General features: G+C 34.2%; 3 protein-coding genes across 3 annotated transcripts; 2 read left to right on the top strand and 1 right to left on the bottom strand.

Moving 5' to 3' along the window:
• Nucleotides 1-2712: 2712 nt before the first annotated feature.
• LOC105121665 (tetraspanin-8-like) lies at nt 2713-3585 on the bottom strand. Its single transcript, XM_011020394.1, has 2 exons — nt 3136-3585; nt 2713-3003 (listed from the first exon to the last, which is right to left on the bottom strand). The coding sequence occupies exons 1-2, from the start codon at nt 3583-3585 to the stop codon at nt 2713-2715; spliced, it is 741 nt and encodes a 246-aa protein (XP_011018696.1).
• Nucleotides 3586-4887: 1302 nt separating this feature from the next.
• Nucleotides 4888-6692, top strand: LOC105121664 (F-box/kelch-repeat protein At3g23880-like). Its single transcript, XM_011020393.1, has 2 exons — nt 4888-6070; nt 6628-6692. The coding sequence occupies exons 1-2, from the start codon at nt 4888-4890 to the stop codon at nt 6690-6692; spliced, it is 1248 nt and encodes a 415-aa protein (XP_011018695.1).
• Nucleotides 6693-12545: 5853 nt separating this feature from the next.
• LOC105121443 (eukaryotic translation initiation factor 2 subunit gamma-like) lies at nt 12546-16645 on the top strand. Its single transcript, XM_011020086.1, has 8 exons — nt 12546-12706; nt 12803-12864; nt 13611-13723; nt 13805-13907; nt 14318-14545; nt 14686-14904; nt 15342-15602; nt 16061-16645. Exons 1-8 carry the CDS (start codon nt 12601-12603, stop codon nt 16361-16363), a joined length of 1395 nt encoding a protein of 464 aa, XP_011018388.1. The 5' UTR covers nt 12546-12600; the 3' UTR covers nt 16364-16645.
• The last annotated feature ends 766 nt before the right edge of the window (nt 16646-17411 follow it).

The raw sequence follows: 17411 nt of genomic DNA, 5'->3' as shown, positions 1-17411 counted from the left end.
GTATGGATGATGATTTGGATCAAATAATCACTTTTGATTTTGAAACTGACCAATTTGGGTCGATTGCATTGCCTGAAATTGTTGAATTCGAGGGCTATCAAGTATTCAATCTTGGGGTTTTGGAAGACTCTATTTATTTCTGCGGTCATGACAAGATTGAAAGTGCAGAGTCTAGGGAGATATGGGTAATGCGACAGTATGGTGTTGTGGAGTCATGGACTAAAATGTTTATCATTGATAACGAAGTTGGGGTTCAGAATCCGTTTATTTTCAGAGCGATAGCTGTCTTCGATGATGGAGATATTTTGTTGTTATGGGATAAAACTCTGGTTTGGTATGATCAAGAAACTGATAGTTACACATTGCTGAGTATAGAAGGAAGAGCAATTGTTCATGAACTGAGGTTTGCTTTGCTCGAAGATGATGCAAAGGGAGATGGCCCAAAGGTATCCAGAGTCTGAAGCAGGAGAGTGCGAGATAAATGTGTGGACATCTCCTTTCGGATTCAAAATTTTGGCTTGCAATATCTTATACCCATCTATCACTGCTCAATATGGATGTATATCAGTGTTTTGGTTCTGACTCTTGGCTTGCAATATCTTATCCGCTTGCCCCCCCTTTTACCAATTAATAGCTATGAATCTCTCTCTTGGTTGAACTATAAATCTTTCTTTAATTCTTTGCAACAATGGAGCTCTGTTTGTTACTGATTGCATTTATTTGCCTGTGCGTTTTTCTTCTATCATTTCTTCATCTCTCCCATAATAACAAAAACTTGCCACCAGGGCCCCTTACCTTGCCCTTCCTAGGAAACTTTTCCAGGAATTTTTTTTCCTTGTAGCCTGTTCTTCGCAAACTATGTGCTCAACATGGCCCTGTCATTACTCTACACCGAGGATCCGAGCCTTCCATTTTCTTAACCATCCCTGAAGCTGCCCATATGGTGCCTGTACAGAGTGGTTCAACCTTTGCTAGTCACCCGCCAGCTCTCAGACCCCTGTCATGTCAAGCAACGAGACTACTGCTGTGACCACTGCACCTTATGGACCACAATGGCTCCAACTCCGTCAAAATTCCATGTCTGCTTTTCACCCTTCACGCTTACATTTGTATTTTGATTGTCGAAAATGGGCATTGAACATTCCGAGGAAAAAACTCCTAGAAGCTGCAGGACTGGACCACAAAGCAATTGTTGTTGTCAATCATTTTCAACGTGCCGTGTCTTGCTTGCTTATATATCTGTGCTTTGGTGATAAATATGAAGAGTGTTATTAGACATCACACCAGTGCACCGTGCAATAATCACAAAAAATTTTAAATTTAAATTTACTAATTTCATGCCTCAGTCGGGAAAGATTCTGTTTCACAAGTTGTGGAAAGAACTTCAAGAGGTTCGCTGTGAACCAGAGAACGTCCTCCTGCCTCTAATCGACGCACATCGAGAGAAAAGGCACAAGAAGTTAATGGATGAAGGAGAAGAAAGAATTTTGTCCTATGTTGCACCTTGACAGATTTTCAGTTTCCACATGGTGGAAGGAAATATTCGGATGAAGAATTGGTGAGTTTGTGTTCGAGTTTTTTCATGGCGGGACAGACAATTCAATAACTACATTGCAAAGTGCAATGGCTAATATTGTCAGCCACCAACACATACAATAAAACCTTGCTTAAAGAAATCAATGCTGCAGTAAAACCAGTAGAAGAAATCGAAGAGGAGGGTTTGAAGAGAATGTCTTGTTTGAAGCCTGTAATTTTGGAAACTCCTTGATGGCCCCCCTCAGTACACTTTACACTACGACATCGGGTCACGGAGGATACAAAATTAGAAGGTTACGATGTACCCAAAAATTCGATTATTAATTTCACGGTAGCAGACATTGCATGAGATGCAAATGTGGGGGAAGATCCAACGGAATTTAGACCAGAGAGGTTCTTAAAAAATGGGGACAATCGAGAAGTAGTTTATGATATGAAGGGTATAAAAGAGATCAAAATGATACCTTTTTTGTGCTGGTAGGAGAGCTTGCCCTGCTATTACAATGGCATTGCTTCACCGAGAATACTTCGTGGCCAATTTGGTTAGAGACTTTGCATGGACTGCTGAAAGTGGCTGTGACAATGATTTGTCAGAGAAACACGAAGAATCTGCCTCGTGTGCACATTTGTCCAAGATCATGTTAATATCAAAGCAATCTATATCTTGCTGCTTGCTCCTTGCTCCTTGGTTTTTCTTGGCACTTCAACTAGACTTTTTAGATGTGATTGAAGAAGATAGAGTGCATGCACTAAATTGTTTTTATATGACAACTGATAAGCCTTCATTTCATCAGATTAAAATCAACAGTAGCTTAGTCCAATGCTACTTATTCCTGTAATTAAGAGGAAAAAAAAGATTAAATCATGAGGGCATCACGTATACAATAAGTGTATGGTGCAAATAGAAATGTTAATCACATATTAACTGAAATGAAAGAAAAAAAATACTAAACTTGTATGAACATGCACCATTAGCTCCTACTAGCAAGCTCTAGGTTTCAGAAAATGCCAACCCTGCAGAAATTGGCGAAGGAAATCACATATTTACAGATACGGGTTCCTTTTTCTTTTCTTGGAAGCCTTAGGAAGATTGAAATGAAAACTATACAGGTTTTGTGCCAATCTGTATCCTATTCCTAGTAGAAGTTACCTAAATTTAGCAGAGTTGGAAACAGGTCATAATCGTCTGCTCTGATCGCTTGGCCAGCAAAGAAATCCAAAGGCAAGGATGAGGATGAGGTAGATGACGAAGCATGTGTTGAAAATGTTCAAAGCTTTCCAATCATTCCTCACTTGATGAAGATATCCAGCCTTGCAAGTTCCACAATCGTAACATAGAGTGTCATGGCCGTTCTTCCATGAAAGGCATCGATCACCTTTAGAACCCAAGCCTGATTTCGGAGCATCCCAGAACGTCGCATTCTTGAACTTGTACCCACAATTACTTGGTGGCATGCAGCAGCCTGACTGGAAAAGGAACAAAAAGAAATCGAGAAAGCATATATGTAAAACTTGAACATATCATTAAATTTAACAAACAATGTGATCATAAAGCCTTTGGTAATCAATAATCAGGCTGAGACGGAGATATTATGATACCTCAACAGGAAGCAACATCCCCAACAAGACATCGGGAGGTAAGGCAGACAATTTCTTGGCATACTCCTGACAAACTCTGGCCTTGATTAAACACTTCTTGATTCTGACCCATTTTTTTTCATTTACCATATGACCTTGCAACCATTCTGAAAAATCCCGAAGCCTACTCTGATCTGTACCTGAATCTGTCTCCTTGGGACCCTTATCTGTTACGAGTGAGGAGAATATTGTAAAACCTAAGAGAACAACTACAAGCAAAAACATTGCCCACAGATACACTCGGTGAAGAGGCGATGCTCGACAAAACAAAGCCATCAATCCGAGGACCGAGATAACCAAAAGAGCCACTCCTAAGATGAAGACTGGTACTTGTAAGAAGCTTGCACAATTCGCATTGCCATAGAAAGTGATGATTTCCCATGTTTTAGAAATTTGAACCACGATAGTCATTGAAATCAAGAGGGTTAGAATGTTTAAGAAGCAAAGAAAATAATCACCTTTTCTTGCCATTCCAATGACATTGTAGAATGAAATCCTGAAAGAAAGGAAATAATATAAGATGATGCTTGCACATTTGAGGCATCAAAAAAAAAAAAAAACTGGGAAAAAGAAAGAGAGCTGTAGGCTGATGGACAGGGATTTTTTGAAGGATTGTGCTGGAATAGATTGTATCTATGACCTATATTTGAACTGATCCCGTTATCATTTAGTTTTCTTTGTTTCCAAAATCCAATTTTGCTGTTGGTGATGTTGCTCCGTTGTCCACCTCACCCTATAAAAAGCACAGAGCCTATTTGTGGCCGTCCTGTCAGGCATTATGTAGAAGTATGAGGCCGGTTCTAGAACTACTGTTATTGTAATGTGCGTAAATGGCACCATCCACCCATCCATCATTTGTTCATCTCTCTGTGTCAAACCCATTCCGAGGAGTTCTGCTACATGCTCACCTGAAAAATATCATACATAGAGTGATTGCCTCTTCTCTCTATCTAATTTCCGTGCAAGTTTGGACTAACACCAATCATACAGTCTTGGTCCACGTGAGCTTGTTCTTGTGAGATCTTACCTGGTCTGCCGAGGAAAATTGATTGGTAAAATTTAAGACTCCACGATTATTCAAAGCAAAAAAAAGGGGGGGATTCTAAAGGAGTATTTGTTTAGAAATATGGCAGCAATAAAGTATTTTTTATTTAGAAATGTATTAAAATAAAATTTTATTAATTTTTTAAAAAATTATTTTTAACATTGATATATTAAAATAATTAAAAAACATAAAAAAAATGAATTTTTATAAATATGGTTTCAATGCAATTTTAAATTTGAAATTTGAACATTGTGTTTTAATTAGGATGCCCTCCAATAGAAAGTATTTTTTGGCATCTTGAAAATCAATGTAGAAGGTAGGAGGTTAATTTGTGCAATCCTAATTACTCCCAATTTTAGAAACAATCTAAACGAGGAATCATAATTTCAGATTTAAGGAAAAATCTCGACTGTTTCGCACTGAACTAGTCAGCAAGTAATTCAAAATACCAAAAGAAAAGCTTCCTTATTAGGAGGCACTAACAAGGGAAGAAAGAATGCCATTATAAACACGAAACCCTAGCCACCATATTACCAGGCAATGCCATCAACTAAAGGGGTCTTGGATCCTCTCATGTTCTTAAGAGCACAATAAGTTTCGTTCTTCAAATCCAAGCCCTTGGATCCAAAATCAATGGCTAAAGGGCCATTGCAGTTATACCATGAAAAATGAAAAGGAGAGGAAACCATATCAACCCCAGTCCCAGGGGTAGCAGAGATGATGCCCAAACTAAAGGAGGAGGAGATGATTTCCGGTCCATATCAGCATTACCCGTTCAAAACCTCGTCGATATACTCTCTAGGCTACCCTTCAAAACCATTTTCAGTTGCATGTGTGTCTGCAAGAAATGGAAGGATCTTATATTAGCCCCAGAATTTGCCAAACTGCACCACACTAGAGCACCTGCCTCTCTCATTCTTCGATCCCACAGACATGGACGTCGACTCAGACCTAGAAGCCTTTGCTTGCTCGATCTAGAAGCCTCGGATATATGCAGTCCTGATGCAGCAGTGAAGCTCAGTCCTGACTTCGGTTTCCCAACTGGGAACTTTGAAATTGTGAACACCTGTAATGGATTGATATGTATACGCCATTTTCATTCACCAAATGATATTAGCATACTCAATCCCCTTGTTGGTGATTATATCACTCTACCCCTAACGAAGAAGAAACACAAGTCTTATGTTTTTTCCTGGTTTGGGCACAGTCCTAAGACTGATGAGTACAAGGTGATTCAGTTCGTTCAGCAGCCATCGAAATTGGAGGCTGAGATACACACGCTCGGAAAGGGCAGATGGACAAGCATTCATGGAGGTGACCTCAGTCCTCCAATAGATATGAGATGCCATAATGCTTTTGTAGGCGGGTGTCTCCATTGGATTGTTGATGATCCTTCCAAATCAGAATTTATATACTGTCTTGAATTTGGGCGGGAGCTGTTTCAACCAGTTTCAGCACCTCCTCATCTTGGCCCTAATGACAAAGACAGGACTGGGGACATGATGCTAGGAGTATTAGGAGGATGCCTCTACTTCTTTGATTATCCTCTGGGTGACAGTTTTGATATATGGGTGATGAAACAATATGGTGTTCAAGAGTCCTGGACTAAGGAATTCATTTTAAAGAATCCAAGCACAGATATCATATGGTACTGGGACATGTATCGACCAATAAGTTTGCTGAGCAATGGCGAAATCTTGATGTCACATAAATCCAAGGCTATGGTTTCCTATAATCCAGAAGACAGGAGCTTCAAATTTCTTAAAATTTATGGGATTCAAAACTTTGAAGCCAATCCTTATGTACCAAGCTTTCTTTCACCCAGGGAAATTGTTAAGGGAGAAAACACAGGTGCGTCAAACATCTACTCAAGATAAGCACATGCTCTGCAAAGGGATATATAACTGGTTCTGAGTTAACCAGTACCATGTTATTCATTGTAATTCTACAGCATTGTGCCTGCACCTTGTTTTTTTTTATTGATGCAATCTCTTTTATTAATATGCAAACCATGTACTCTTTCCTTTTGCTTGAAACCCTTGTAATAGCAGATTCAAATTCCTTTCTCTGTATATCAACAATGGAGAGACAGAGAATCCTCAAGAAAACATGAGAAGGCTTGCACAAATTAGGAATTTCAAAAGGAACGCCATGGCTATGTAAAATTATAATTTTATAGTAAACCCTTTACAAGATGAGGAAGGCCATCGACGTATTCAATCCCTCTATAATGGGTTTCGGTGCAAGCGCGGTAATCGTTGATATAAATAAGCAAACTGTTCAATACATACAAGAATCCGTTGGCAATTGTTGTGAGCACGGAATCCATAGGTCCAAATTCGTATTCTGGCAAATTGATAAAATCCATCCTAGAGAGATTGAATGCCTTTATGTCCTTTTCTGCTCAGGTTTATCTGGAAACATGGCAAATTATATTGGTCAGATGGCCATGGCCATGGTATCCTTGAGGTAGTACACAGCATTTGCTAAGATCTCAATACATATTTTTTTGTTTAAAAATTTTTAATTTTGATTTTGTGTTTTATTGGTTAATTTTTCAGTTTAATTAGCATGAATGAATTTCGATTGTTGATGTTCTTTCCTCAAAATTTAAATTTAATGATGAACTGACATTTAAATTTTAATTTCTGATTGGGTATTTGTAATAATTAAAAGTGTTTTTTTCCTCCCAATTAAAAGTGTACGCTTTTTCTTCTCTAACGTGATAACAAGGTAATTTGTTATCCCATTATACTTCTTTTTAGTTGCCATATTATACTAAATTATTTATAATTATCACAATTATAAATAAGATAAATCAGTTAAATTATGAGATAAGATAAATTAATTAATATGTCACAAGAAATTATATGAAAAAAATTAATTGCACTGAGCAACATAATTATTTATTTTATTTTATTTTTGTATTTTTAGAAACTATATTTTACATCCTAATATCCTAAAGTTTACAAGTTTTATTTACATCTTTATTTTGACTTGTAACAAAAAAAGGTTAATAATAAAATATCTAGTCATTTATAAAATTATTATTATTATATTTTATTTTATGATTCAAAAGCCCTTCCAATCTTAATATTAAAACTTTACCATCAAATTAGTGTTGTAACTTTGATAAAAATATATATATAAAAAAAATAAACTAACATTTTTATATTTTTATTTCATCAAACATGTTATTTGCAATAGAGAATTAACTTTAATTTTATAATGCTATTTGAATTTTGAATACCTAAAAATCAATCAAAGTTATCTTCTTTTTTTTTCCTATTTTAGTTCGATGTTCTTAATTTAGAAACCAACTCCAACAAAACCACATTCATTCTTCAAACTTGATGTAAATATACCCTGTATAAATTTGTTTTGATTATAAAAAAAAGTTAATTCATATTTTATATTACTTTTGAACAATATATATTCTAGGTATTCTCAATCAATAACATTATAATTTTAAATGTTCTTTGGATACTCATGAAGATTTAGTTCTTTTCTACATAAATGGTAAATATGTTATACTGACACTTAATAATAAATATATGTGTAAAAAAAGAGGTTTTTATATGATCATGTTTATTGACCTAATTTTTCTCTATCTACCCCATCTTTCTATCTCTATGCACAGTTCTTATAGTATTTGTACAAAAATACTATTAACATTTTAACGTTATCTCTTTTAATTGGATAATAACATAACTAGTTAAACAACTTTCTTTATAGCCAACAAAGGAAGGATTTTTCCTTTAAGGCCAGTTACTTGCTCCATAAGGTAAGCATATTGAATAATCTTTCATTATTTTTTTAGTTGTTTAGTCACCTTTATAAATTAAGTCTCGCTAGCTTTGTCACCTTTACTATGTTGAGCTACATTTCTTATTCATTTTTAAATATAAATTAAGGTATTTAAATATCACTATACATGATGATATTAAAAAAAACATACAACTCCATTCTACACATTATTTGTTTATTATTTCTATTAAAACTCTCGCTAAGTTCTAAACTAACTTAAGCACCAGAGAGTTTATTTTGCTGGTATCACCAATCCACTTCATATCACTCTAGTTCAATTGTCAACCATGAAAAAGCCTAGGAAATTTATTGAAGTTTTTCTGAGACTTCACCAGTGATGCTATTTATGGAAAAAATAAACATAAATTATGTTTATTTTCACATCCTATTCATTGTTTCTAAATTTTTTAATGGAAAAAAAATAAAAAATTTAGGAGTAAGAGTAACTTATCTCCGACTATCTTTGGAAGCTTCCATGAGTCTTCAACAAATGAGAGGACTTATTGAGGTTATTTTAGGTATACAAAAGCAACTTAAAGATATCCCCTACAAGTTATATAATTAGTTGCATAATATTCTTATCATGTGTAACTTGTGCATAAACAAATTCATTTTCTAAAAGGAACTGGACAAGATAACATGAAAGAGAGCAGACAAGAAAATCACCATACTATTACCATGCCAAGAAGTAGATCTTATTATCAGAAGAGACAATTTTATCCTCTTTATGGGACCTTCACAAGTTAATGAATAAGGCCACAACCACTCGTAGAGAGATTCGTTATTATACTAGGGTGTATTAAACACTCATCTTCCAAAAATTCTATAGCTATAAAAATAAATCTGAACAACTATGATAATCTCATTGACCTTAAGGAACATATATTGAATGTTAGAAATAGTTTAGAGTTAATGATACAAAATAGTGATGGGATGCATAAGATTCTTCTAACCACATTTTGTGGATTTGTTCCAGCCTATTACCATAGTGTAGAACTAAATTCCTTACTCAGTTTTTTGATTTATACAATAAGTTGATTTCTCATTTTAGTATACAAGTATTTCTGCCAAAAAAATTCCTACAAAACTTCTTTTTATTACCTAAAAAGAGGGGAAAAGTACTAAAAATTGCCTAAAAATGTTCAACAAAAAGCTTATGAAAATAAAAGGCTTGCTATAGCCCATTATTATAAAAACCTTGATCAATGGGTGACATAACTATTCTCAGTTGTGATGACTTTATACACTCCTCAATAAGACTATTTTTAGTGTCAAGCAAGCCATAAAGAATCATATTATTGTGCAGAAAGCAAGTATGACAAGATAAGAGCACTCGCGCTTTCATAGATGGAGAGAAGAATATTAGAAATATAAGTGACCACCTGTCAACTCTTTACCATTCAAAAGGAACCTTAAAAGCTCAATACTATATATATATATATATATATATATATATATATATATATATATATATATATATATATATATATATATATATATATATATATATATAGAGAGAGAGAGAGAGAGAGGCCTTCTCTAAACATTACTAGAATATTATTGCTGACAGTCATTAAAGGAAAAGATTATATGCAATATCTATCACTCATGAAATGAGATGTTGGTAAATGCAATCCAAAGAAATATTGTTTTTTTTCACAAGGACAAGGGACATGACACAAAATAATATTATACTCCCAAGAAAAAAACATGGAGATGAGTATTACTAAAAAGGCATCTTTAACAATTTATCAAAAAAGAAACAGAGTATGAAAAGCATAAAAAAGAAGTTAAGGCTCCCTAGAAGTCATTATTAGAAATCACTGTGATCCTGTAAGGAATATGAGTAGGGAGATTCTAGTCGAAAAAGCTAAGCCTATGAAAAACATGTACTTTACTCACAACTCCAAAACTCTTATCGTGAACTTATCATATTTACTTCAAAATATAGAAAGAAAGTGACATTGCCTCATAAAGATTCCCTATTGATTATCACAGCCTTATCAAATCATAATATGGGCAAGGTGTTGATGAAAAATGAAAGGGATGTTAACATTATCGTTAGGTAAATTATGACACAGATAAATATAGATCCATGTAAATTATGAAAGGGATGTTAACATTATCTTTAGGTAAATTATGACACAGATAAATATAGATCCATGTAAGTTGATTCAGTGAGGACACCCTTAACAAGGATAGAAAGAAGAGGCATGTTAGTAGAAGGAGCACCAAACCTACTTATCATTATTATCACCTACTCCAAGTGTCGTATTCTTTAACAAACATTTATGATGATCAAGATAAATTTAGCATATAATGTCATATTAGGAAGGCTTTTTTTTGCATGAGATTAATACAGTGATCAATATGATATATTTAACAATGAAGTTTCTGACCAACAAAATAGTCATGATGGTAAAGGGAAACCAATTGGTGTTTAGGAGATGCATATAAACCTATATAAAAAGAAAAAATATCTTATAAATATATTAGATGACCCGTATTAAATAAAAAGTTAAAGAGAGGATATAAGCCATAAAATATTTGAATGAAGTTATTATTTATGTTAATACAAGTGTTATCATCAAATTTGGATCCATTCTAGACCATATATAAGAAAAAATCATGATATAACTCTTAAATATCAAAAAATATAATTTTGCTTTCAAGACATCTTATACGACTGGAATCAACCTAGAGATGGCTTGTCATCATTTAAATAAATGTCTTTTTTTCTCCTTAATATGTCAAAAAAAAAATTAGTAGAAAAAGGTAAAAAACTATTTTAAAAGAAATAGATAAGTTGTTGGAGGTCAGATTCATTTGTTAAATGATGCACCTAGAGTGGCTAATAAACATAGTGATGGTAAAGAAGGCAAGTGAAAAATGGTGTATCTATATGGACTTCATGGACATCAATAAGTCATACTCCAAGAACAACTTTTCATTACTTAAAATTAATAGGCCGATTGACTCCATAACTAGTTTTGACTACTTGAGTTACTAGAATGTTAACTTTGGGTGTCATCAGATACTCACTAATGTTAAGATGATGAACAAAAAACATAATTCATTATGAACAAAAAACTTTTTGATACTAAGCCATGCCTTTTAGCTTAAATAATACAAGAGACATTTATCGATGAATGGTAAACGTTATCTTTATAGGTTAGTTATGTAAAATTCTAAAGGTTATAATGATATATTAGTTAAATGCATAAACTTTGAGTAACACCTTTAAGACTTGAAATATGTTTTTTCATGTTTTGGACTTGCAACAAATAAAGTTGAATTTACCAAATGTATATTTGCAATAACATGAGGAATATTTCTAGGATTTTTGGTTATTAGCGAAAGGATTGAGCCTAACCCTGAAAAGCCTAAAAAATTTGATCTATACTAAATATGATCACTTCTTAATATATCATGGATGTACAAAGATTCACATAAAGAATAGAAGCATTGAATAGATTCATTTTTTTTCCTTATGAAAGTGTTGATTTTTTTTTTCTTTAAGAGTTTAAAAACACATTTCTAATTTTAAATAGATTCTAGAATGTCAGCAAGCCTCTAAAAAATTAAAGGTTCTTTTGTCATTTTAAAATATATTTTTTATAAAATAAAAGATGATATTATTTATGTATTTAGAGGTTACAGATTTAAAAATTATTGTAATGTTGATGAGAAATGAAAATAAATTCTAAAATTCTATGTATTATACTAATAGGATTCTCTATAATGTAGAAATAAGATACATGAAAATAAATTTAAAAAAAAAAATGTTTTAAGTAGTGCTTCAAGGAAAATAGAACCATATTTTCAAGCACATTAGATAATTATATTGATAAACTAGCCTTTAACATAAATTCTTCATAAACCATATAATTTTATTCACTTGATTTTTAAATAAAAATATAATATATATCTTTAATATTAGTATATGTTTTTTGTATAACTTTATATTGTATTTTTCAATTTTTTTCTATTTTTATAAATGTTTAATTGAATAAAAAGTTGGTTTTAAAAAATAAAGTTTTTAAATCTAATTAGGTAGCAAAATTATATATCTCGGATTTATATGTTTTTCAATTTTTCAGTAATATTTATAATATTTATCTTTATAACATTTATTAGTATATATTTAATTAAATATATGCAACAACTTTTCAATTTATAATTAAAATTATTTTTTAATATCAACTGCCTAGTCAATTCCAAAAATAACAACAAACCATCTCACTTAAACCCCAAATAATAACAATAAAAATATCGTCTTTACTCTTTATCCCTCCTCACACGCACACTGAAACCCTAGCTATCTACATCGCCGCGTGCTCTCTCTCCCAAGCAAACAGCGTTGCCGGTACGCAATCTTCCTTTAATCTCTGTCAATAATTAGTTTTTACTATCTTCAACTGTCAGTATCTCAATCGAATCGACTATGTGTTTATTCGTTTTTTTTTTTTTTTGTATTGTCAATTGACATTTTAATTCAGTTTATCGGTCTGTTTATCAGGAGAGGTTTTCGACTCGTTTGAGAAGTAACCAGTTGAAGCAGAGGAAGAGTCAAGATGGCGCGGAAAGGTTTGATGGAACAAGATTTAAGTAAACTGGACGTGACAACGTTGCATCCACTCTCTCCTGAAGTTATATCGCGGCAGGCAACCATTAATATAGGTATTTTTTTGTTTTTGATTTTGAATTTCCTTTCAGTAGCTTAGTTGTTGACCGTGTTCGTCGAAATTGATAGTGTTTGGTGTTAATTATTTGTAGGTACTATTGGTCATGTGGCACATGGGAAGTCTACTGTCGTCAAAGCAATTTCCGGTGTTCAGGTGATTTAGATGGTCTTGCCTTTAATTTTTATATCTGTTTCCTATCAGCAGTCTCTTATGGTTATATTATGTGGTATTTACTTTGGGGAATGAAAGGCCACAAAAAAAAAACAGAAGAAGAAGAAGAAGGTTATAAATTTTTGCAATAGGGATAGTTATGGGAGCCGGTGAATTGGAAAACAATTTGTCAGTGATCTCAATTCCTTTTTCTTTCTTTCCCTCTCCTTTTTTAATACACAATGGAGGCCCATCAAATAAGTCAGTCTTCCCTCTCCCTCTCTAACCCTCTTTATTCCCAGTGTAAATAGGATATGAAATGAGTTCAATTCATCTAATGCAAAATGACCTTGCTGCTTAATCCACTGAGCATTCATATTCCTGCAATATATAACACTACTGCTAACTATCAAGTATTGAAGTGTTGCTGGATTAGGTGCATTTAGAAATTGATCCTTGCTTTGATAAAGGGAGTTTTACCTCTATCATGATAGGCAATCCTCCTCCACAATATGTTATATAATCACATGTAGCTAAGCTAGTTGTTTTCTTTTTAATCATGGTTCCACAGAGTAGTTACCATACGTGCACAAGTTTTTGCCAAATGTTGTTCCCTGGTTATGATTATGGAAACTTGTATTTTGATCTATCCATACATAACAACCAGGCAGATCATTTTCAATTTGTTATAATTATGAATTGTACAGGTTTGAGGGGTGCTAATTTGGTGGTTTGCTATTCATTTGCAGACGGTTCGTTTTAAAAATGAGTTGGAGCGTAATATTACAATAAAGCTTGGATATGCAAACGCAAAGATATACAAGTGTGAAGATGAGCGGTGCCCTCGGCCTAAGTGCTACAAGTGAGTAAATGCATAGGTGAAGCATTACTATTTAGGTTAAATATTGTCCTTTTGCCTTTAATGTAAGAACTGTTCTCGTAGGGCATATGGAAGTGGAAAGGAAGATAATCCTATGTGTGATGTAGAAGGGTTTCAAAACTGCAGGATGAATTTGCTGAGACATGTCTCTTTTGTTGATTGCCCGGTAAGGGGTCCAGGTGCTGTATTTAATTATGCTTTTTCACCATGCAGACTTTTCATATTTTGATTGTCACCCAGTAAGGCTACCTAGTAAGTGGTTGAACCAGGTCTCTATTTAATCATGGTTTATTCACCGCATGTACTTTTCATATGTTGATTGTAACACATTAGAGGTTTGGACCCAAATGTCCCTTCCTTGAAGTTTCTCACACATCAAATGAATTATGGTTTTGGTTGATTATTTTTTTTATTCCCATTAGGCTGCTTAGATATTAGCAAGAAAATGTTGGGTAATCAAGGCCTCTTCTTAACTGGCATTGCTGAATAAAATGTCTTAGCTGCAGATTATTTGTGTACATCTATGCTCTTTGTGACTAGACCATCCACATTACATGTTTTTGTACTCTCCTGCAGGGTCATGACATTCTTATGGCTACAATGCTTAATGGAGCAGCAATTATGGATGGTGCATTGCTGCTCATAGCTGCAAATGAGAGCTGCCCTCAACCACAGACTTCTGAACATCTTGCTGCTGTTGAAATTATGCGTCTCCAACATATTATAATTCTTCAAAATAAAGTGGATCTTATTCAGGAAAATGCAGCCATCAACCAGCACGAGGCTATTCAGAAATTTATTCAGGTTTGCCTGTGCTATTTTTACACATCTTGTTAGTTGAGTGTACATGCATTGTATGTTCTTTTTCCTGATGATGCTCATTTCCCCAGAAAGAAAATGGGAGACCCACACCCTACTAATTCTATTCAACATTTTCTTTTCAGGGAACTGTTGCTGATGGTGCAGCAGTTGTGCCAATTTCTGCTCAGCTAAAGTATAACATAGATGTTGTGTGTGAGTATATTGTTAAAAAGATCCCAATTCCAGAGAGGAACTTTATCTCACCACCTAACATGATTGTTATTCGATCTTTTGATGTCAACAAACCTGGATACGAGGTTGATGAGATAAGAGGTGGTGTGGCTGGTGGAAGCATCCTCAGGGTATGTTTTTAACTTGTGTTTGGTTAGTATTGCCGTGCATTTTTTTTCTTAGTTGTGTCTATACTTGGTGCAAGATCTTGGTTAATTTGTGCAGAGTTTCCATGCATTTTTTCTCATTCAATTCAATTCAATTCAATTCTGGCCCATTTTCCACATCAGGGTAATAATAGCCAGTGTAAATGGAGAAATGCTTGGTTTGGAACAATTCTGACTGCATGCTAAGGTTTATGGGGTCTGAGCGTTACTTATTTGAAGCCTTGTGGACTGACAATGAGAATTAACTTTAGGCCTTGGCACTCGTGAGCCCTTGATTTAGCTATTAAAGTTTGCTTTTTCCATGAAGATGTTGTGGTCCAGAGAGAGAGATTCATGAAATAGTCGTGCTGAGAATCTGTGATGTGCGAGTATCATTATTTTGGTCTATCTTGTCCATGCAGGGTGTTTTGAAGGTCAATCAATTTATTGAGGTCCGTCCTGGGATCATTGTTAAGGACGAGGCTGGGAACATGAAGTGCACTCCAATATATACTAGAATAGTGTCATTATATGCCGAGCAGAATGAGCTACAATTTGCCGTGCCTGGAGGTCTAATTGGTGTTGGCACAACCATGGACCCCACTTTGACACGTGCTGATAGACTTGTGGGTCAAGTTCTTGGTGATGTTGGCTCACTCCCTGAAGTTTTTGGTGAGCTTGAGGTATGGAGCTGAATCAATAATAATGTTTTGTAGTTTTATACTTTCATTAAATACATTTTGCATTGAAACTGCTTTCCATATCTAAGTCATGAATGAGCAAGTCCTGTCTATATTTATATATGACTATGTGATTTGCACGATATGTGCAAAGTTCTCCCTGTTGGGTTGAATTCAGTGCAGCTGAATGGAGTTTCATTTTTGGTGTAGACTGGAAATAGTAGACACCCTGTTCGCATTCCAATGTGCATGTGATGATGCTTTTTATATATGGCTTATAAAATATAAACTATCTTGAAGTAAGCATGTAAACATGCTTCTCTATGCAAGTTACTTTGTCATTGGTTTCAATAAGTGCCCATTTCTCTATAGGGGCAGAGATTTATGGGCTCTTCATATTGTGATGCAGGATTCTTGCATGCCTCTAGTGCTAATGTTGTGCCTTTCTTTTCTTTGTGCAGGTGAATTTCTTTCTTTTGAGACGGCTTATTGGTGTCAGGACAAAGGGCTCAGAGAAGCAGGGAAAGGTTTCGAAGCTGGCCAAGGGAGAGATTCTTATGTTGAACATTGGGTCCATGTCGTCTGGTGCTCGAGTTCTTGCTGTGAAGAATGATTTGGCAAAACTACAACTTACTTCTCCAGTCTGCACCAGCAAGGGTGAGAAGATTGCATTGAGTCGCCGAGTGGAGAAGCACTGGCGTCTCATTGGGTGGGGTATGATTCAAGCCGGAACCACCATCGAAGTCCCACCTTGCCCCCTCTGAGTGTTTTTAAACAGGTAGACAGCAAGAGAAAATCTGAGTGAAAACAGTATAAGAAAGGCTTATCTAATATGTGGGAAGGTAGGCACCTGAATGGATCTTTCTTTTTTCCCGTGGAGAAGAAAAAACATGCTCTGAATGGCGCCTATCATTGTCCGTGTTCTGTTTTTTCCTTATTATTCCAATTTTTTTGCACGAGTCATGTTGAATTATATTATTCTGGCGGGTTCTCAAGGAGTAAAGATGAAAATACAATGTTTAGCGAGAATTATTCTCTGTTTTGTCTTGCTCTCTTTTTTTTCTTTTTTTCTTTTTTTTTTACAGTTTTGGAGAATGATATTATGGCTTTAGGCATCTTTGGCAAGGTCAGGTAATCTGGCCATGAAAAACATACGAAATTTGCTTTATAGACTTAAATGCATTTAACATCTGTATTTTCCAGATTCAAGATGCATCTTGGAACAGATTGGAAATTTAAGCTCGGTTTGATGAACCTGCCTATTCCAATAGTTGTGTCACTGACATATTCAACAAATCAGGAAAAAGTAGCATACCTAACTCGGTACAAATCGTGTATCAATCAAGCACTTTGTGTTAAAAGAATTGTTCCTGCTCGGTTCAGCTTTTGCGTGTTAGTTCCCGAAAACCCCTGTTCTGTGATTTTTTTTCATTTGATTGTTGTCTACGAATTTTAAGCTGATAAAGTGTGTGATTAGCATGGAAAAAAATTTGGTGAAGTAATATAGGGTGAAAATTTTTCGGTGAAATAACGTTATGTTAGATTTATAAACCCAATATTTCAATGATATTGTATTTATTTAGAACTAATATTTTTTTAAATTGCTGTTGTGAACTGCAATATTAATTATAAATTATATAAATTTATATAATCTGTTGTTGTTTTTTTGAAGCGCAGTGTGTGATAATATTAAATAAACATAATATTTAGTAAATATTGTATTTTTAAAAAATCACAACATTAAAGAATATTATTTGTCAAATACTTTCAAATTTTCAAAATTTTACATTTACTGAGCTGTTTTGTTTTCTA

This window comes from Populus euphratica, unplaced genomic scaffold (genome assembly GCF_000495115.2).
Source record: "Populus euphratica unplaced genomic scaffold, PopEup_1.0 scaffold25.1, whole genome shotgun sequence".
Classification (NCBI taxonomy): domain Eukaryota; kingdom Viridiplantae; phylum Streptophyta; class Magnoliopsida; order Malpighiales; family Salicaceae; genus Populus; species Populus euphratica.
This window is presented reverse-complemented; position numbering and strand designations above follow the sequence as displayed.

What these genes read in the sequence shown, in the direction of transcription:
- LOC105121665 (XM_011020394.1), bottom strand. Translation starts at nt 3,585, where the DNA reads ATGACTATCGTGGTTCAAATTTCTAAAACATGGGAAATCATCACTTTC. An exon ending in GGATGTTGCTTCCTGTTGAG is followed by an intron (nt 3,004 to 3,135) that starts GTATCATAATAT and finishes TTCCTTTTCCAG; the next exon opens with TCAGGCTGCTGCATGCCACC.
- LOC105121664 (XM_011020393.1), top strand. Translation starts at nt 4,888, where the DNA reads ATGAAAAGGAGAGGAAACCATATCAACCCCAGTCCCAGGGGTAGCAGA. An exon ending in TGTTAAGGGAGAAAACACAG is followed by an intron (nt 6,071 to 6,627) that starts GTGCGTCAAACA and finishes TTTTCTGCTCAG; the next exon opens with GTTTATCTGGAAACATGGCA.
- LOC105121443 (XM_011020086.1), top strand. Translation starts at nt 12,601, where the DNA reads ATGGCGCGGAAAGGTTTGATGGAACAAGATTTAAGTAAACTGGACGTG. An exon ending in TCTCTTTTGTTGATTGCCCG is followed by an intron (nt 13,908 to 14,317) that starts GTAAGGGGTCCA and finishes ACTCTCCTGCAG; the next exon opens with GGTCATGACATTCTTATGGC. An exon ending in CTGGTGGAAGCATCCTCAGG is followed by an intron (nt 14,905 to 15,341) that starts GTATGTTTTTAA and finishes TTGTCCATGCAG; the next exon opens with GGTGTTTTGAAGGTCAATCA.